This window comes from Aptenodytes patagonicus, chromosome 9, assembly GCF_965638725.1.
Source record: "Aptenodytes patagonicus chromosome 9, bAptPat1.pri.cur, whole genome shotgun sequence".
NCBI lineage: Eukaryota > Metazoa > Chordata > Aves > Sphenisciformes > Spheniscidae > Aptenodytes > Aptenodytes patagonicus.
In genome coordinates this window covers 1,171,262-1,191,868 of record NC_134957.1, presented here as the reverse complement: position 1 = coordinate 1,191,868, position 20,607 = coordinate 1,171,262, and the positions used below count along the sequence as shown (strand labels likewise).

General features: G+C 47.0%; 1 protein-coding gene across 3 annotated transcripts; it reads right to left on the bottom strand.

Annotated features, from left to right (window-relative positions):
- Positions 1–704: 704 nt before the first annotated feature.
- On the bottom strand, positions 705–15,103 carry LOC143164375 (UAP56-interacting factor-like). Of its 3 annotated transcripts, none has more exons than XM_076346872.1 (9): positions 15,006–15,103; positions 10,779–10,922; positions 7,297–7,439; positions 5,141–5,268; positions 4,208–4,292; positions 3,731–3,774; positions 3,570–3,644; positions 2,783–2,894; positions 705–2,028 (listed from the first exon to the last, which is right to left on the bottom strand). In XM_076346872.1, the coding sequence occupies exons 1-9, from the start codon at positions 15,085–15,087 to the stop codon at positions 1,933–1,935; spliced, it is 909 nt and encodes a 302-aa protein (XP_076202987.1). In that variant the 5' UTR covers positions 15,088–15,103; the 3' UTR covers positions 705–1,932. The 3 variants fall into 3 exon arrangements, with proteins under 3 accessions (XP_076202987.1, XP_076202989.1, XP_076202988.1); XM_076346874.1 differs by having other exon boundaries at positions 3,731–3,771; XM_076346873.1 differs by having other exon boundaries at positions 4,208–4,289.
- Between the last annotated feature and the right edge of the window lie 5,504 nt (positions 15,104–20,607).

Genomic DNA, 20,607 nt, shown 5'->3' with positions numbered 1-20,607 from the left:
TTTTATCATTGAGCCCTCAATTTTAATTTAAGGAGTACTTAAAAAAATATACGGTACAGATTGCTGAAAAACATCTATCTGGAGAATAGTATCAGGGCGTGCTCTGAACATCGAGGGGATGCTGCACACTCAGCTGTTCTTTCAAGACTGAACGGCTCCATCTCTTTGCAACCTGGTTTAAGAAGTGATCAGGTTTTCTTAGAAGTCTACCATCTTTTGTCAATATTTATAGTGAAGGTGCAACTGAAATCAGGGATACTGCCATTTGTGACAGTGTTTCTTGTTCATCTTCCATGACATTCGGATTATTTGCATGAAGGGGTGATGTCTTCTCCTGAGTTCATTAACCTGGAAGTCAGTTTGCATTCATTTCGCTTTGGACATACTCGGAGCCAGGTCTGCTCTGATACTTTTGCTGATAACATTAAAGGCAAAAGAGATCACAGCAAAGATTTTACAAAATACCTACTGAAAACCTCCCACTGCTTTGGCTGTGCTTTGGAGCCAGTTTTGCAAGCAGCAAACTGCCTGCATGGCCAGGCCAGTGCCCCACTGCCCGCAGGTGAGCACTGTCGGGGACCACAGCCTCCCCCAAAATGCCGAGGCAGCAGCCCATGTGGCTGTGCGTACTGTGCCCCACAGTGCCACACCGAGAGGCTGAACTTGCACCAAAAGCCTGTTGAAGGAAGGGAAATAACCAGAGGTGACATTTGACAAGTTAGTCTTTTATTCAGCGCGTTGGACTTGTACATCACCGCTTCATCAACTAACAACATTTCACACATTCCTGTAAAACCAACGCCAAGTCCAGTCTCTTGTTAAAGACGCTCAGTGTAAAATGTAAAGCAGTCTATCAGATATTTACTTTAACAAGTATAGCTTAGAGCCCAGTAACAGGCTGTGTCCAGCACATTCAGTGCTGGGTTACAGCAGTGGGTGGAGAATGGATCAGTGACTCACAGGCGGTGCAGGGCTTCATTAACAAATGTCTAGATCCAGCTCATTAACATCTCAGCCAATGTTTATCGGACTGCTGTAGAGTGTGGCCTCCCTCCTGCAGCTGCTAGTTCGATTATGCTGATGCTTTGAGCATGGGTGGAGCTGCACCTACAAAATCCCTAATGCAGAACTACTGCAGCACTGGAAAACCTGATTTGGGCTGGGGCAGCCTGTCTGTGCTCTGCACTGAGGACAGTCACTCCGGCGGCACAGCACAGCACGTCTCACCCTGTCCCCGCAACCGGGCCAGCAGCAGCGGTCAGAACAGCACGGCAAACCAAAGAGAAATGCAAGGTGCTCAGGCCTGACTATCGGGGCAGAGTGAGACATTTTCAGGATGGAGGGGTCTTACACTGCAAAACTCCGGGCAGGGATGCCTGCATGCACAACAAATCGGGCAATTAGGTGGATGCTGGGGAATGCGGGCAGCTGGAGCATCCCTGCTGGTGCCACTACTGGGGCATGTCCCTCAGCCCCGCACATGCTCCGCTCTCCGCTCTGTCTCCCATGCAGGCAGGTGCAGTGCCCTCAACCCTGTCCCACCCATGGGACAATGCAGGGAAGGCTCCACGGGTATGGCTTGGAGCTGGTCCCCCCTCCCTCTCGCAGGAGTCATCCCGGGCAGCACAGGGTGTCCTGGCAGGGGGACAGGGCTGGTGCCAGCCCCACAGCTCCCTAGCAGAGTGCTCCCAGCAAATCCATCTCTGCTCATCCCTCTCCACTACCCCACTCTTGTCCCACCTGCCCTGTGCTCTGGCCCCGACTCTCGTCCTGCCTCGTCCCTGCCCTCAATCACTTATTCATTCTGCGTGTAAGGAAGGAGACGGCACATTGCCAAATTAGCTATCTCAGAGGAAATCTATTGAGTTTTATTGAGCTGCCCGTTACAGGGCCTGGACTGTTATGGGCAGTCCCTGTGACGAGCATGCGGTGTTAAGGCATGGTGACCGTCCGTCCGGCGCTCCTGGCTGCTGTAAAGCGCCTCTTATTCCTCAGACCAGAGAACCTCTCATCCAGCGTCAGGCTGGTCTGCAGGGGAAAGGGAGAGCGAGTCAGTCCCATGTCTCGTGGCAAAGCACGGCCAAACTTGTAGCAGGGTATTGATTAGAGCCCATCAGTCAGGACGGTGCTTCACAGCCAGTTAGTCAATTAAACCACTCAGCACACGGAGACAATGAGCTTGACAGACTGTGTGCGGCTGGAAAACCTCCAAGCAGCGCCCAGCCCCAAGACACCGGGCATCCTCGGCAAGAACAGGAGCAAGCAGATGGCATTTGAGCACAAGGCATCAAGTAAAACCAAACCGTCCAGACAAGAAACGCCGGCAATGAAGAAGGTGGAGCAGGATTTCTGACCTGCCCCAGGGCTCTTGGACCATACTTCAGTGTAAAACGTGGCACCAAGAAGATCACCAAAGCAAAGAGAGAGCAAAGCCCAGAAGTGCTGTGTGTCTCTGAGGAGTGGGGAGCACCAACAGTGAAACAGTCCCCCCCGGCCAGGACCTCTCACAAGGAGCATCTCTCCGCTCCAAGCAAGCACAGATAGGCCAAGAGGGGCCAACACAGTGGGGAAAATTGGGCTGAGTCTGTAGTTGCTGAACAGTCTTCTCAGGTACCTTCAGTTTTGTGAGCAACCTAGCCAACACAGCTACAGGACTTTCCTCCCGGGTTATGCTAGATAAACCCAAATGGCAGCCCCAAAAACCTGAGCGTGATGTTAACAGCTTAGTGGCAGGCCTGCTGCGGGGTACAAGGCGCCGCCTGTCCCGTCGACAATCCGCTACCTGGTTGGCCATCGCGCGGAAGTTGAATCTCAGCAGCACCCCCTTGGGCTGGGGCTTGGCCGCCCGCGGCGGGGGCCTCTGGCTTCGCAGGAATGGGCGCTTGGATCCGGGCCTGGGGAAAGCACAGATCTGCAGTCACTCAGGATGCTAAGGCAGCTCGCTTCCTATCATCTGCAAACCAGCAAGGAGTAAAGGAGACACCTGTATGCCCCATATGTCCCATGGCATGTCTCACGGCAGCCTGGGTGAGTCTAAAGGGTGCCAGCAGAGCTGCCGTGCAGGCAGAGTTCCAGCACTGGGGACTGTGTCACGTCAGGGCTATCATGGGGTGCTCTCTGCGCCCAGGACATGCTAAGTGCCCTCACCCACCCTTCTTTCTGCCCCTAGCTGGGTGCCAGGGCCTGCAGCTGCACCGGCTCAGCCCAGGGGTGAAGCTGCCCCCTTCCAGCCTCTACACTCCTCTTACACAGCGAGCGTGCAGTGTCCCTTCGGGGCACGTGGTGTTTCCCCCGCAACACCCCACAGCAAGCACAACCAGCCTGCCACCTCCCACGTGCTGCAGGCACTTCCATTTCTCCTTACTCTGGATAACAAATGAGCCACACGGTAATTACCGTCTCCTTTCAGATATGCCGGGAAGGGAATGAGATACCATTTGCTAACCATTTTGGGTCTGAACCATTCATTGTGCATTCGTTATAGAAGAAGCAAAGCTGCAATAATGCTAAAGGGATTTGCAATGGCTTTTGTAGGGCTCCCATCCTAACAAATCACCTCATTTACTTACGCGCCACTCTGGCCCGCCTGGGGATTAGCCACAGAAACCGTCAGAACTGCTCCGGGGCTGGGTTTCACTTGCCACCTGCCGAGACAGCGAGATGTATCCAGCTTCGATTCGAGCGTGAAAGAGCACGTCGTGTTTGCAGCGTGCCTTTGTTCACCAATTACCTTCTCATCCTTGGTGGTTTCCCTTCTCCATTAGCATCCATCTGCTGTGAAATATATTTAAAAAAAAAAAGACTTAAAGAATTAGCTCTCAGAAACAATGATTCCTTTTCCAGTATTCCATTTGGTGTATCTGAATAGCTCTTTCCTTGCATGTTGTCAAGAAATTTGCTAATCTTGGGTTTCCTGCTGGCACAGCGATCCATATGGGGTGGCTTTACTTTGCCCTGCTTGTGCTGCTGTATAAGCTGCAAGGTTTACTTTTATCACCTGCCCAGGTTTTATTTTCCAGCTGCCAGAATATTAAGCTGCATTAAAAATTGCCTGACCTGCAAATACTTTCCTAGGAATATATTCATTGTTAAAGTCATCCATCTCTCCCAGTTACTTTTGGAAGCAAAGGTACGACTGGGCAAAGGCTGGTAAAACTGAAGTCTTGTCACCATCAGCAGGTTGCAGAAAAAATGTCTCGATACTGACCCCTCTCTGAAAGTTGGCTTTGGAGAACCGCTGCTGCATCCGCTTCTGCTGGAAGGCTGGTCCCCTGTTTATCAGGAAAGGCCTGCTGGTAAAGGAGGAGAGAGAAAAGGACACAGGTGATTCTGATGCCAGGTCTCTCCTAAAGTTTAATGCTGCAATACCTAACCGAGTGTGGTATTAAAAAGCAGTATGAGAAGCAAAGGAGGCTGTGTGTTACCAAGTTCAGCCCAACAGGTTTTTCTGCCAGCAAAGGATTTCAGAGGAACTCATTTTTCTGCTCAAATGAAACAGCTTGTGTTTGTTCTGAACTCTACTCATTAAAATAAAATTAAAAATCATGGAAAAAAATTGTAGAAAAAAATCTGGTCAGAAGGGACCTCCGGAGGTCATTCAGTCCCTGCTCTACTCAGAGCAGAGAAAGACAGGATTGCAACGGAGCTTTCTTTCGATTTCGGAGAACACAAGGACCACAATGAGACAGGCACCGAGACTGTGCCCTGGCAGCCTGCCTTCGTCACAGCCCCTGGGGCGCAGCGTCTGCTCCTGCAGCCTCTCACTGGGACAGGCTCCCTCTCTCTGCCTGTCCCTTATGGCTGGAATCTGTATTTCCTGCCTTTACGAAAATAAATGCTATTTCAACCTTCAAAAGTTTTCCCCAAAGTGACAGAGGAAAAGTTTAATAAAAATACAAAGGTCACATTTTCCGTGCTTTCTCAAATAAAATGATAGCGCTAATATCGGAATTATTAACTATCAGCATGAGGTTGTTTTATTTCCAGGTGCTTTCCTAACATACCCAGGGGTATTTTTCTCACATTGCATGAGCACACGGCTGTAGTCACTCCCAGCTGGCACAGACCGAGAGCAGAGCCCCAGGAGCTCCACAGGGAATCGCTGAAAACCAAAAAAGCCCAGAGCTACGAAAGATTTTACCTTCTCCCTGGGGCGTGGGTGCTGGCAGCAGCTGCTCTGAATCTCTTGGGGCCTGGGGGTGGCCGTCGCCGTCCCTCCGGCTGCCCGCTGCTGCTGTTTTTGGCGAAAGCATCGTTGTTCTTGTTGCCCTGAAACAGCAGCGAGAGCTCAGCAGTTGCCACCCGCGCCGCAATGTTGGTGAACGAAGAGGGAGCGAGCACGAGTAACAGCACACGACCGTCCTTCCCTCCACCAACTGCTGCTGCCTGAAAAGCCGGTGCATTTATTTGGCATTTTCTTTGGCTCTGTCTAGGGGGAAATCCAGCCTGCTCCCAAGTGCAGGTGGTGATTGCTGACACTGCAGCAGTTCCCTCGCTGCTCTCAGATGCGTTCAGTGCCACTTGCAATTGCTTCAAAGGGGGCTCAGCCCCGCGCTGTGTGTGCTCTGCATTCCCCGTATTCTCATTCCTAACTGTTTTGCCTTTGCAACTTCTGCAGTCTTGCAACAGAACAACCCTGCTCTGCAAGTGCTTTTTTTTTTCCTCCTTTGATATTTTCTTGATGGGAAACTGATTCCTCGCTAAATCTATTAAAACCTGGTTTTAATGGTCGCTTCCATGGTTTTTTGTATCTACGGCAGCAATATTTCTACTGAGCAGTGTTGCTGTAGTCTCAACATTTGGACTTAGTGTTCACTGTTGTCAACGATCAGTATGTGTGCCTCAGTTCCTGGGCATGAAACTGCAAGTACCACGAAGAATGTTTCATTCTAATGGTGCAGAAATAAAAAAAAAAATTAGTCCATGGAGAGCAAATCTCGCACAAGCTAAGCATTACAGCTTTGCTCAGGTTTCTTTTCGGTCATTGACTCTTTCTTGTTTGGACATGTACGTTCTCCAGTCCAAGCCATGAAGCATGAAGCACATCAGAAGACCCCTCAGCAGTGCAGGTCCTCCTGCAGTTACTTATACAAACTGCCACAGACTCTATCCCATTTATTTCTGTGGGACAACCACCATCACTGTTACTACCCACTAACTGAGATGTGTTTCCACATTCTTCCCACTTGGTTTACTTCTGCAAAATGGAAGCTACCACAGAATTATGCCTCCTAGCAACTGCTTATTACTTTCTGTTAATACCCAGCCACACTCAATACCTGAGTCATCACAGTCTTTATTTTCAGGAATAACCACATCCATGCACATGCATGCTCAGTTTAGGGCTCTCTTATTTATACCCCCAGGACACAGTCATTAAGTGTGCCATCATGTTGGCCACTTTGGTGGTTTTTTAAAAGCTTACTGAGCATACGTGACCTCCTAATTGAGTGGATTTCCATCAGTGCGGAAAAAAACAACCATCTCTCACAGAGGACTATCTATCCGCTTGATTTCCACCTTCTACACCAAGCCAGTTTAATATTAGTGATACTCAGAAGAAAGCTGTAAGAATTACTTTAATAGTGAACACGTACCTCCTTTCCCATCTCTTTAGCCTTAAAAATAACTCAAAACCCAAATGAAAATATTTCAATCTTTTTTTTAAAGTGTTTTTGAGCAGATACAAGACCTAAACATTTGAACTTGAAAAAGGGAAAGCCATGAATTAAAAAAATGCATTTTACACTGAAGCACGTGGGCAATCTGACCCATGGCTGTCACAGTACTGGGAATCAGTGTCTCTTGGGAGGATACCCCCTTGTTAGTGAAAAGCATGTCTCTGAACCAAAGCCACCTGAAGTCAACAACAGTCTGTCCTTTGACTTCACTGGACCTTGGAAAATGTTCTGGGTGGAGGACAAATAATGGTGAATCTTAACATGCCTCCTCTAAATTATAATAGTAAGATGAGATGACATGGAATTTGTTTTTATGGAAATATTTTTAAATCTTTTAAGAACACATTTTTAAAAAATCTTTTTTGTAAAACCCATGGGAACTGATTCAGTAAAATTATGCCAAGTCATAAGCTTATAAAACCAACTGGAAAATTGCTATTTTATATGCATATGTGTCTGTACTCACCTATGCATACAAATGCTGTGCACAGGCATATAAAAGATGGTGCCTGTAAATTTTTTATGCAGATTGTTCTTTGGGGTGATCCAGGATCATAAAACCCATCAAATTTCTACATGACATTTAGGAACAGCTGTACCTTCCTTGCCCCCCTACCTCTTGAGCCGATGCCTGGCGATTTAAAGGGCTCACTCCATTTAATGCAGCAGCTGCTCTTCTCCTGGGACCGGGTACAGTATTTCTGAATTGTCTCCGATTGTATTGTTGTTGTCCAAACCCTCTTCTAAAACGGTTAGGTCCTATGAAAATAAACTCTTATTTTAGCATCCTTCAAAACTCAATTTATGATTACAGTTTTGCAAATAGATTACAAGGTTAACTTAGTATGATATAGGAATATCTATATAAATAGTGATGCAAGAATCACATTAATTTATTCCAGAAAAGTAAATTAATTTTGCAGAGTATTAAATAATTTATCTTTCCAATGTCTCACTAACATTCTTCTTATATGTAGGACTGACAAATACATTATTTGATTTGAAAGAATATAGAAGAGAAAAGCCTTCCACAATTCTGATTCCTAATAAAGGCAGGAACACTTCCATCAGGAAACCTGTCAATCTGTTGTCAGAGCTCACATTGCTATGAATTAACTGTGAAATGGAAAAAGCCTTTTGATACAGATACGCAAATGACTGGAGCATCCGGACGCCAACCCCACAGCAGACTGGAATAGCTCTGAATGCCCACATTATAGCACTTGATAAGTGAAGACTGGACCATAAATTTTTTTTTTTTTTTTTTTTTTTTAGCTTGACATATCCTTACTTACTGCATATATTGAAGGGGGCACCTTCTGCTGCTGTTTTACATAACTACACAGTACATGCACACCAACAGCCCATCGTACATTTAACGTTTTCCCCTAAGCCTGTTTATGATTTTGAAGTATGCTGAAGTGTTGAGCGAGAGGAAAGCACTCCGTCAGACGGAGGCACAGTGCATTAAAGCCTAATTACTCCACATTATAAACTTCTGTAGTCACAACGAAGTAGACATTTTCCGAGTCGCTATGCCAGTGAAATGTGCACACATACTCAGCGGGGTGTATGAATCAGGCATAAAGCAATGCATGGCAGAGGGCAGCAAGAGTGCGCTTAAACCCCTGTACCGTATAGCAGAACCTCACTGATACAGACCGCAGAGCAGTTAGACGCACGTATTGATCCTATACCATCGATTCCTACATCACAGCAATTTATGACTTGGAGCAATTAGAAATGAAGTGTTCTGAGGCAGCGGTGACACTGCTGTCAGGGGCCATCACCGCAGTGATTAATGAAGGCTCCAGCCCCAGGGTGTAACACCGGTCAGCACCAGCGTGGGCTGGTTACACTGGAATACAAGCGAAGATGATTTGAGCTGCTCTGACTCTAAAACAAAAGAGCACCAGGGCATGCCCGTGGGAAGCACCTCCTGAACAGTACGTTGGGGTGATTCTCTCCCTACAGCCAGAGGTGCTGGTTGGGAACACTCACAAAAATGCAATGCCGTTCACAAGCTCTGTGGGGCCAGTAGTTATTTTCTTTGCAAACGATGCCCTCTCACTGCAGAAGCGCAGGTGTGTCAACGTTCCTCTCCCAACAAACACTCGAATTTTGGCAATCTGTGTCTTTTTGACCAGATGTGGTCTCACTGTGTTTAATGGCCCTTTTTTACCTCCTGATTCTGTCCCCACAGTTTGTTTTTCCCTTTCTTGTTCCCTTGAACAACCACCCTGGGCTTGCCCCTCTCTTTTGCCTGTTTGCCAGACCACTCTCCTGCAGGCCACCAAACCTTGCAACACAGCTCTCCTGCACCCTGGAGAGGGCATCTCCTCTGCAGCAAGACAGACTGAGCTCAGCTGCCTTTCCTGGGTATTTCATTGGTGCAATGGGAGGGACTGATGCAAAAGGCAGTCCTGACTAGAAAATCATGCCCCTGTCAGTCAGTTCATATTAGAGAGCCTCTGCTCAGCGGTGCACTCAGGCACGCCTCAGCCAGTGTAAATAACTAACGACGGAGCCATCAGCCTCCAAGGGGTACCCCGTGTACACCAGCTGGGGACCAAGGCCTCGGTCTGTCATGTGTATCCTGAAGTGTGACACATGGAAGGCTCCATCTCTGCAAAAAGTCTGGCAGATATTTATTAATGAAAGAACATTTGAATAAAACCCCACAGCATCAGCAGCTGGGGAAGACACCCGCCTTGTGTGAGTGCATGCTCAGAGCCTGGTGCTGAGCACACCTGGGTTGGCCAAGAGGCACCTCTGCCCAGCAAGTCCAGTTTGGGGAGAAGCTCCAATGTCTGACAGAATCTTTTTCCATGGAGACTTGAAATTCAAATTTCTTGTCATTAAAAATCATCTTTCCCCCACTGGGGAGATGGTTTAAGCCATATTGCAGGAGGGATAACAGCACTTTGCTTGCACGAATTCTCTTGCTGGTTTAATCAGCGTAATACCCTTCTCCATGCTCTGTCATTACAGTGCTGGGCTGTTCTGATCGTCATTTTGATAACGGTTATCACATCTCAGCCCACAAGGGACTGCATTTCAGCAGGGACCAAAGTGAAATGAGCCCCCGAAGAATTATGGGCTAAATTCCCAGTCGTGCTGAGCTTCCCAAAATTGCTACTGACATCAGCTCCACACAGCAAGGCGAGTCCCTGCACTTGGCAGGGCTGAATTCAGACTCAGTTAAAACCTATGAAATACTAAGACTAGCAGAAATAATTCTATAAATGAACAGAAAAATTCTCCTTTCTAAGGAACAGCTAAAAAAAAAATTTTGTTTGATTTATTTGACTCTGTATGCAGTAGTCGCTTGAGTGTGGAAGAATATCAAAGCCTGCCTTTTTGACAGAAAAATCAATTTCCAAAGGGCAATTACCATCATTCTGTTTTGAACCGGAACGATTCTCGGTAAGGCAATATGTGGCGGAGACCAGGAACATGAGAGTGGCAGGCAGATCGGAGACAAGCAGGATTGCTCCCAGCGATCCCACTGTCCTAATGTGCCATTGGCACTTCAAGGGAAGACTGCAAAGACATTGCTGCAAAATGTCACTAAAATCTTCAATGAAGTGATTTAGCAATAATTAAAAAAAAAAAGCAAAATTTTGATAAAGATGGCATTTCATGCAGCAGATCACTTTGGTTTTGTAGATAAAAGCTAGTGGAACCAAACATAGTTTAGTGTGTGATCACACGGTATTATAAAAAACTCATCATAAAAATAGCACGGTTGGCAAAAGTGACAAATTAGCTCCAATAACTGAGCTATCAAAGACAGTTACTGAAGGGGTAATTTAAGTGTGTTCTGGGAAAAAGGGGATTAGGAAGAGGCATAATTAAAATATGCAAAGCCAAAAGGGAATAGAGAATAGATATTAAGTCGCTTTGAATTAGTAATTCATGAGAGGGTGGAAGGGAGAGAAATGGATGAATTTATGCTCTGAAAGGGCCCTGATATTCCATTGTTGCAGAGAGAAAAGCTATTCAGAGCCCGAGTACTTTTTATACGCACGCAGGAATTAGACGGAAGGATTTAAGAGCTGTATTTTGTTATACAAATGTCCCAAGGTGCTCACCTACCTTGCAAATTCCTCTGCATCCAGGTGCGGAAACGGGGCCGCCCGTACCCATACGCCGAATTCCTGTTCTTGATCTGCTGCCTTCGCCCGTCCCCCGCAGCACTGGCATCTGTTTGCTCTTTCCTGTGGCGTTTTATGATGTCATCTAGATCGAAATGGCAAAGGGGGAAACCCATAAAACCTGCAGTCTCTACCAACAGCGATTCTCACTTTTGGTGCTTGCAGTGTCTGCAGTAAAAATGGAGCTTGCGGTTCTGTGAGCTATGCTGGCCGGACAATAAAGCTTAGCTCAGAAAGTATAGGATCAATTTACTCAGCTCCTGCGGGCTGGAGATTAGAGTGCAGCAAATTATTTTAAAATGTGCTACCATCTGGCACGTATCCACCACATGCAGGACAGAGATTTCAGAGCAATGTCCCACTGAGGGATCCGATCCTGCAGATTTCCCACAAGCATAAGGGAATATGTTTTTGCAGGGGCACCGGGAGCTCAGTGCTGGGCAGAGAACATTTTTGAAAAGGTCTGACTTGGGAGGCTGCGGGAGAGGTGGTCAAAGGGGGGAGAATGGGCAGAAGCACCCATGGGTGCACGCACGCTGTGATGGCTGCTCCAAGGGCTCCCCCTGCCATGTGTGGGACGCAGGCACTGCCCCGTGCAAAGGATGTGTCCCTGATATATAAACCACACAAACGCTGTTCAAGTGTCATGCAAACACAAGTGGGATGAATGTCCCCCTAGCCCCTAAATTCGTAAAGGGAAGAACTGAACCTTGGTGCAGCAAAGGCTGCGACGCAAGGGCTGCGGGCAAGGAATCTCATTTGTACAGGGCGACTGTCAAGAAAGGGGACATCATGGTCCCGCAAACACTCATGGTTCACCAGGTGGCTGTAGGATGGTTTCCTTTCAATTCCCATCTCCTGGAGTCAGCTACCTGCATGTCTTACCTCAGTGCTTTAAAAAAACAAAGCAAGTTTCTAGCCCTCAGTGGTATGAGATGAAGCTTGAAGCCATAAACCTCTATGGCTCAAAAACCAGTGAGCAAATAGATGTAACATGCACAATGGGTATCAGCAGTACTTTGTATTTTAAGTTCCACAATCTTCAGGACCTGACTCTTGATTTTCTGACTATCTGGGGTAGATGCTCCTGCTTAATTACTCAATATAGCTAACGTAGAAACAGCTGGATAAGGATGTATCAACCACAGAGCAAGAACCTCTTAGCTTCTGCCATTGTCTGGTGAAGCAGAGAGGGAGAATATCCCAAATACAAGAGGACTGCGCAGGAGATGCCTGCTCTCCCCTGAAAAACTTGGGTTCTCCCATATAGACCTGTCTGCACCACACCAAGGGAACCAACTCTCAGGCTTCACGTTGAACACATCAATTCGATTTCCATGCTTGCCCCACTGCCAGCAGCAGTAAGATATTTTGGGAACCCTGCACAACTCTCTGCAGACAGGAAGGAGCGCAACCAGCCAGCTCCTGCACTGCTGCAATACGAGCACTGGGACCAGGCACAACTGCCTCTCACCTCTGAGTCCCCATCGCCGCCCCACCACAAAAGGGGTATAAAACAGCCTGAATGCAGCAAAATGGACCCAGGATGTCCTGCCAATGTCCCAGGACTCCCCTCACACAAACTTCTCATTAGGCAGCTCTGAAGCTGTACTCTACTGAGCTCTTCCATGAACTATGAGACGTTTCTCGCTTTCTTTGCAAGACACCATCCAAATACAGTTCCCAAGGCGCAGAGCCTGTATGAAACAACAAATTATTTTCCCTGTGATTTAGACACTTTTGGTTTAAAACTGTATTAGTAGCACTGAGAAGACGACACAAAATTTCTCCCAAGGACATTTTGCCACTGTGCTTCACCAGTTTGGACCCAGCCAAGCATCCTGGGTGCTCCCCTAGGCACTGCTGCTGTAACCAGCTGCACATCCCCTGAGCTGCACTGAATTGCTGTGTTTTATGACAGAGAGAGCACATGGGACACAAAGGAAGGTGATGATCCACCTGCAGTATCCAGAGTATACCTGACAGGGTTTTGAAAGCTCATGCCCATCCCAAACAAGTGTTTTTAACTCTTTAAAAGACAGCACTGGCAGTTGAGGTATCTGGATCATGCACAAACTACTTTTAGATGCAGAGCTCTATCAGGAAACAGCTCAAAGCCCCTCAGTTCTCAGTGAGTTGGTCTGAAATCAAGGGGATCTTCTTAATTCAAGCTGTTTGGATGAAGAGGAAAGACAAAGGCAAAGGGACATCTCCTCATTAATTCATATTTTCCAACAATTTCTTCTTTTAACCTCAAACCTTCCAGAAAATATTTAGCAAGTAACAAAGCCACATCTGTTAAGCTCCAAGCAGAATGTTTTAACTTTACTTTAACAAATTAGCGAGGAAAGAAGTGTCCAGATCAGGCCTTTTCCGAGGCAGTGGCTACTCCAGCTCCTTAATGAATCACTGGAGTGGAAGCATAGAAGTGCCATTAGCTTTCAATGGGTGATTACCATGAACAGCACACCATACATCCAGCGCTTGTCACGTGTCATTTTCTATCAAGAAACTCCTGTGTCCAAATTAATACAAAGCCCAGGGAAAACAAACGAGAGCAGATGTACGAATAGGCTGCGTGACTGCTTTTGTGATTTCTCTATCAAGTCTGCCAGGAAGAGAGCACGCTGGGAGAGGCTGGGCGATGTTCTTGGTATGAATGCACTAATGTTCTCAGCTAAGTGTGCCTTTGGGACATGTGCTATTTGGGGCACAGACTGCTTTGAAGCATATCGACAGCATCCCTGCTTGCTCTGCAGGGAGGTGGATGCAGGCATCCAAGGGTAGGCTATCTACAGTGCAAGGAAGAGCTTGCTGGGAACGGAGAGGAGATGAATGCTCAGGTGCCCTGTCTGCCACCTTTCAGTGTCTTTTTTTGTTTGGATATGAGTTGTTATCCTGTCTTTTGCGCCCATAAATATGATGGGGTTAACAGAGCAATGTAATGGAGTACTATGTAAGGCTGGAAGGGATCTTGAGAGGTCATTTAAGGTACCCCTATGCCCCCAAGACAGAATTCATATCAGGGCGGCTTTAGAGTAACTCCTGGAGTTTCTTGTGACTGCTAACTCAAGTAAGGCCCAATGTATCTGAAAGCACAGAAACGAGCACCTGATGGTAAAAGTATCAGTTCTTCACCAGGGCTCTTGTTTTCCAGTTCTCTCTTCTGCCCTGAGTAAGGTGTATTCTGGATTGAACATGGAGGTGGACCACAGGAGGTCTGATTGAGGGAAGCACTAAGGGAGAGCAAAGGCAAAGGGAGTATCGCACGCCAGCAAACAGAAAAAGGGTGTGCAACACCATGGGAAAAAACTAAATGAAAAATTAGGGACCCACTATTGCTGTAAATCCTCACAGCACCATTAAAATAAGGGTGCATCGGGATCAGTTTGAGTTTGCAGTGGAAAATGTTCTGCTATTCCTGACAAGTGGCTCATTGCTGGGAAGAAATGACACAAGGTTTCACTTAGGAAGCTGACCCAATAATAAAAGGTGCTGGTGGACTTTCCTTCCACAGCAGAGATGTCAACATGATAATCCACCAAGATCTATCGTCCAAGCATCGGAATCCAGGCCTTTGGAGTTAATAAAAGGGCAGTTGTTTATGCACAGTTCACATATCCAGTGCCAGAGGAATGGCGAGCATCACGAGCAAGCTGCTATAAATAGCCTGCACACCCGAGGATATGTCTCATATCTTTATTTCAATAGAGGGCTCATTTACGTAAACCTCTCCCAACCCGCGGCGCTTGACGCTCTCCCCTTTGAAGTTACCGGGTGCTGCCAGCAAAGCACAGAGATGGGTTTGAAGCCGTGATTTCCCCCCCGGGAATCTCCCCCCCCCCTCCCCCCCGGCTATTTCGTCGCCTTTTCCTGCCCGGTCCCCTTCCACCGCAACCGGGTGCAGGCGTACGGGGGGGCACCAGCACGGCGGGGCCACACCACGCTCCTCTGCCCGCCTCTACCTATCCCGCCACGACACATACAAGCACAAACCAAACCCCCGGGCCCCGCCGGGCGCACGGAGCCCTGCGCCGGGACCGGCCCCGGGGGCGCACGGAGCCCCGGGCCGGGCCGGGCCGGGCCGGGCCCCCTCGAGCGCCCCCGGGCCGGCCCCGCCGCCCGCCGCCCCCCGCCCGGACAGGGACCCTCTCCCCGCCGGACCTACCCAGGGACATATCAATCTCCTCGGCTCCCGGCTGCGGCCCCGCCGCGGGGCCCGGCCCCGGTTGCGGCCCCGCCGCCTCCATGGGCTCCGAGCGCGCACTGCCGCCGCCGCCGCCCCGCGCCGCCCAGTGCGCCTGCCCGGAATGTGCCGGCACCCGCCGGCGGCACCCCGCGGCGGCACCGCCACCGGCACCCGCCCCGGCACCCACCCTGGCCAGCCCTGCCCCGGCACCCACCCACCAGCACCCTGCCCTCTGTGCCCGGACACCGTCTCTCTCCGCAAGCTGACCGTCCAGCCCCCCCCAAGCATCCCCCAAGCTTGCTCCGCAAGCATCCCCTCCAGCCCCCCCACTCTCCAGCCAGCTCTGCCCTCTGCGCCCCGGGGCACTCTTTCTTTGCCCAGCCCTGCCCTGGCTCTCTGCCCCTCCGCACCCCAGGAGTCACCCTCGCAGCCTCCCCACCTATTCGAGGGATCCTTTCCATCAGCAATTCCCCTCTAGCTCTCTCCTAAGCACCATTCCCCAGCCTCTCTGCTAACACTCTTTCTTCCTCTTCGCCCTCCCAAACCCTCTCCTCTGGGGTTTATGCCTGCAGCAGACATATCTTAAAAACCCATCAGTCATTTCTGAGCGATGTAAAAGAAGGAATGTCTTTGCCTCATTTTGAAGACTAGCAAAACAAGGTAACTTTACAAACGGAGGCACTCTTGGCTTGTATTCAGGCATGAAGTCTGTTGTTTGTATTTATGAGCTTCTTGGGGAGCAAGCATCCATTTCGGATTGGTCTTTCAGCACCATCCCGATCACTCACAGAAGTCAGATTCTTCAGGGGATCTTTCAGTCTCTGTGTCACATTGGTTGTGGCACTGGTGCTATTCTGCAGTTTGCATACAAAACGTGAGCTAAACCATCTTCCTCTACTTCTAAAGCTAGATGAAAAAAACCCCCAAACCCAAACCCAAACAAAATGGAAGAGAAGAACTGGGAGAACAATCACTCCTCTTCCAAAGGGCTACTATGCGTTAGGTGAATAGCATGCTTTTTTCTAAAGTTTCTGTATAATAAATGCTCTGAAATAGTCTTCCACACCACATACATAATAAAGGCCACATAAATCTCAGAACAAAGTCTGCACGTTCTGTATTTTCAAGACAGTTCCTTGCGTTTTCAAGTCAGTTTCTTTTTCCCAGATTGCACTTCAAAAGGGAGAGAAATTTCTACATGCAAATAAAGCAGGTCAAAGATTGCCTCCTGGTATGTGTATAGCTCTTAGCAAGATCAAGTGCTTCTGGAAGTGTTGGTTTAGGGAACTGTTCTTTCATGAAAGAAAAGAACAGAACAGTGTTGAGAGAGCAACAAATAACCTCACCTGTCTTTTGCAATGACACTGCAGGATGATCATTAAAGCATTTTAATGTGAAATGTTAGGAACTAAAGTCATTGTACCTCATTTGCAATTTTCTGTGATATGCAAGGTGTCCCGGGGGTGCTGCTGCTCTTTGGGGAGCCCTGGCTCTAATGGTCCCCTAGTCCAAGAGCTTTCTTTCAAAGGGAATCATTAAAATTTCCCAGCAATTTAGACAGAGCAGCCAGGGAAGCTGTGGCTGCTGGGAAAGGGCTGGAAGCATCCATATAAGCCAAGCCTTTAGCAATGGATGGGGAGAGGAGGTCTATAGCAGTGTCATTTTCTAGCACCTAACAAGGGTGTTGGAGAAGGGCTCTGGGAGGTGTCCTGGAGCCAGCTGTGAAGCAGCAGCTGCCAGGAGCCACAAGGGCAGGACTGCAGGAGGGGTCTGCAGTCTCCTCTGGGTACAAGCCAGCCATGTGTTGAATGACCCAGGTTTCCACACCGGGAAGAAGCCGGAGTTGGTTCCGCTGTGAGGACAGTGTAATGAAAGGTTTTGTGGCTTTCTGCAAAATCATGCATACTTGTATCTTCAGAAAATCTGAAAGCAACAGCTGAGAGATTTCCAATAGTGTTTCCATTTGATCACGTTTAGTGAAACAAACATTTGAGACAAAACAAGACAAAGGCAGAGTTTAGAAATACCGAGACCAACTTCTAAAATAGTAGGTATTTTCAAATGACAGCTTTTTTATTGAACTACAACACAGCTTTTGCAGCAAATTCCACTTCACCAGGTGAGACGTTTAATTATCTGTTTTTCTCTAAGTGCTTTGAAGGCAGTGATAAAACCTTTACAAGCAGTATTTCCACATCTGGGAAGTACAAGCTGGTATGTACCCTGTTATCTCTCAACTGCCAGTCTCTGACCTCTTAACATCTTGGCAAGTGTCCCATTTGCTTAGTATGTCTAAGCACTGCCATTAAGTCAGTTCTGAGAAATTTCTCACATTAACAGTGTAGGTGACACATGCTGGAGTTGGTGAAAAGGCCTCAAGAGCCAGAACCTCCTCTAAAGCACAATCCCCCTGCACTGGAGAGGACTGCAGGTGTCTGGCAGACAGACTCGACCCTGCATCCTAAGAAAGGAATGTCAGTAATGTGACTTTCTAAAGGCTAAAGTAGGATTATTAAAAAAAAAAAAGAGAAAAAAGAAAGGAACAAAGGAAAAAAAAGGATTTTTTTCATGATTTCCTCTAGAACTGGTTTGTGTTGACTAAATGATACTGTGGCAACGAGCCGTCAAGCTAAGCCCTCAAAGAAAACTGCGTCACCTCTGCCGAAGGTGCCAGGTATTCCTTCCCTGGAGGGCACATGCATAATGAACTTTTTCACAAAGAGCAAGTGTTATTTTGGGGCACTGAGCCTTTCAGTTTATCAGGTGCTCTTCTTGTCACATAATCAAACCCCAAGGAACCCTAGAAGGCTTTTAGCTAAAAACAAATAAAATTAGAAGTCAGTGGGAGAAGGGAACACATGCCAGCATTCAAACACTTGTATTATCTGAAATGTTTTCTCAGTCTTTTAGTAGATTTAGTGAATCTTCTGCATGTTAAATACCTTGTGACGATTTGTTGTTGTAATAAATCTTATGCCATGATATAAAAATATGTATCTTAAAATTAATGCTGACCACTGTGTCTGTTGTTCCCAGGGGTACCCCATACCACAGTTGTTTAATACAAAATTACAAACAATATGACTGTTCACTTTCAGTTAAACAGACCCAAAACTACATGATGCAATTGCAAATAAATGTTTTTTCTTGGGAATTAAGCCTGAGTGGCTGTTGGAATACGTGTCAAGGAAATGTTTAGCATCTGCATGCATACAGCTGTGGGTATGGAAGCACTCTACCCTGTATCAGATTGCTCAAAGCATAAACGATTGCTTATCCAATGGGGCAAAAATCCGATCACTTTTGTGACGTTTTGTATTTTGCCCACAAGGGGGGGGTGTTTAGGCCTTTTAATTGGTGAGAACCACAGGAGCATAATTCTCAGCTCTTAATGAGGAACACTGGTAGCAGTACAGCTTTGTTAGCTTGCTCCAAAATTGGTGCGCCACCACCGAAGAGCTTATGTTTTACTGTTAGATGCTGAACATGGCCTTTTAACCATATGTTGCTACTTGAAAATCAGCTTCTGGAGAAGATCGAAGAGAACAAGAGGCTTTTTGAGAAAAGAAAACTCCAGATGACGCCAATATTTCCCTACATTACCCATTCCCAGAATGTGAGCTACATTGATGATAATCCTTCAGTTTTTATGCAGAACTTCTGACTGGATGCAATAAAGTGGCTGAGGTGCACATATCATTGAGTTCTGCTCAGTGAAAACAACTGTTCGCTGACAGGCCAACCACTTCTTGTTAACAGTCAATGACAAGTTCCATTATTTGCTTCTTACACATTTAGCAGATGCAGCCTGTATACTGTAAGACTGCAAGGTATTTAGAGAAGGGTTGTTGGGTTTTTTTCCCTCTCTCTCTCTCTCTGTATGTGTATTAAAACTGAGATCTCAGCCTGGTACATGCAAAACTACTCTTACAATACCCGTTAGCTATACTTCTGGACTATGCAGAACATCCTTAAAGTCATCCCATAAAAATGCGCATCTAGATCTGGAGGTCTGCAGGATGATTTAACATTTGTATTAAAGCACAATACAATTGATCATCTTGTGTGCAGTTATCTAGGACAAGGTGACAACAGTTACTTCTTATCTTAGACTGTATTTTGTGTATCAGAGATGTGGCTTGTGAAATGCATGGCATGCTTGATAAAAGATAATTGCAATGGCACGGGCTTGGACTCAACACACACGTGCAGGATGACAGGGGAGTTAGTAGCTTCAGTGCAATCTGTAACCAGCCTAGCTACATCCCAGTAAACTCAGATACACAGATACACCACGCCGCTGTGCTTCTGATTGCAGTGTAGGAGTAGTTTTAGTTCATGTTGCTTCTCGGGGTCTCTCAATATTAAAGCAAGCCTTCACTGAAAGGACTACATTTCTAATTTTACCAAGAAACAAGCAAGGCAAGTATGCTACTGCATACTTGCAAACAAGTTATTAAAAATAGAATAAAAGGAAAAATCCTGCTAGAAATCACACTAGAATGATCAGTTAAGGATAAAAGCCTCTGCAGCACCACGAGGAGGTATTTCCAGTGCATGTAATTGGAATAAGTGGTACTTGAAATTACATCTTTGAGGGTAGAGGTTGCCCTCCCCCCTGCCTTCAGAAATGTATTTTCTGGTGCTCAATGAAGCATCGCTAGCTGTACAATTAATCAGATGCTCCCAATGGAAAAGGGACCAGGAATCTTCTCATTAATGTATCTGCTGTCTTATTGTGATCTGTACAAAAAGACTTTTAAGAACAGATATTGCTCACCAAAGCAGCTAGATGGAATCCTGCTTCCTTCTTTTCTATTCAAGCATCAGATGCTGGAGTATTTTGAGCTATTCATAGCCCTTTCAAAATGGTGTTTCAGATAAATCACTACCCTTTAGCATGGACAGCGTGGCATTTGCCTTTTGACCTAACTAGGAATATATGGTTTGCTTGCTTTGCTTTCAAAGTGGGCCAGATGATGCCATTTTAGTATGAATCTTGAATCCAGTTATTTGGAGATTATTTTAACTCCCTGTGTGAGGCTGTGGATACTTGCAGGTCTTGAAGAAGAAAAGCAGTATCAATTAGGAATAGACCATGCACTGATATACAAAGTAAGTGAGAAGGAACTGAAAGAGTAATCAAGGAGATGGCACAAGGATCATGTGAGTGCTGAAATAACAGTGAATGTGTTATCTCAGTACCTCACACATGTAGGAGGACTGAGGCTACTCATAAAGAAGCATAGTAAGAACATTATGAAAGCTCTGGTGTTTAATTGCTTAAAGCAAGAAAGTCTCTAAAGGATGCAAAAAAAGATCAGTGCTGACATCTCAGGAGGATTTCATTTTCCACAGCAAACGGCAAGCTAGACTGACAAAGATCTGCTTTGTATTCAGCTCAAGTATTTAATTCAGGAGCACTGAAAGCTTCAGGGCTGTCTCTGCTTTTGGCAATCCCTGTTGCTTGGCCTTAGGTGCCCAGAGCTTACGTTGCCTGGCAGAGGTCTGCAAGTCCGGTGGAGGTGTCGAGGGAGCATTGCACTGCATGACACCCCAGGCAGCATCTCGGCTTTGTTAC

Coding starts and splice junctions, on each gene's coding strand:
- LOC143164375 (XM_076346872.1), bottom strand. CDS start 15,087: ATGGAGGCGGCGGGGCCGCAACCGGGGCCGGGCCCCGCGGCGGGGCCG. Junction 5,269..7,296: donor GCCAGGCATCGGCTCAAGAG/GTAGGGGGGCAA, acceptor CTGCTGTTTCAG/GGCAACAAGAACAACGATGC. Junction 3,775..4,207: donor AAGCCAACTTTCAGAGAGGG/GTCAGTATCGAG, acceptor TATATTTCACAG/CAGATGGATGCTAATGGAGA.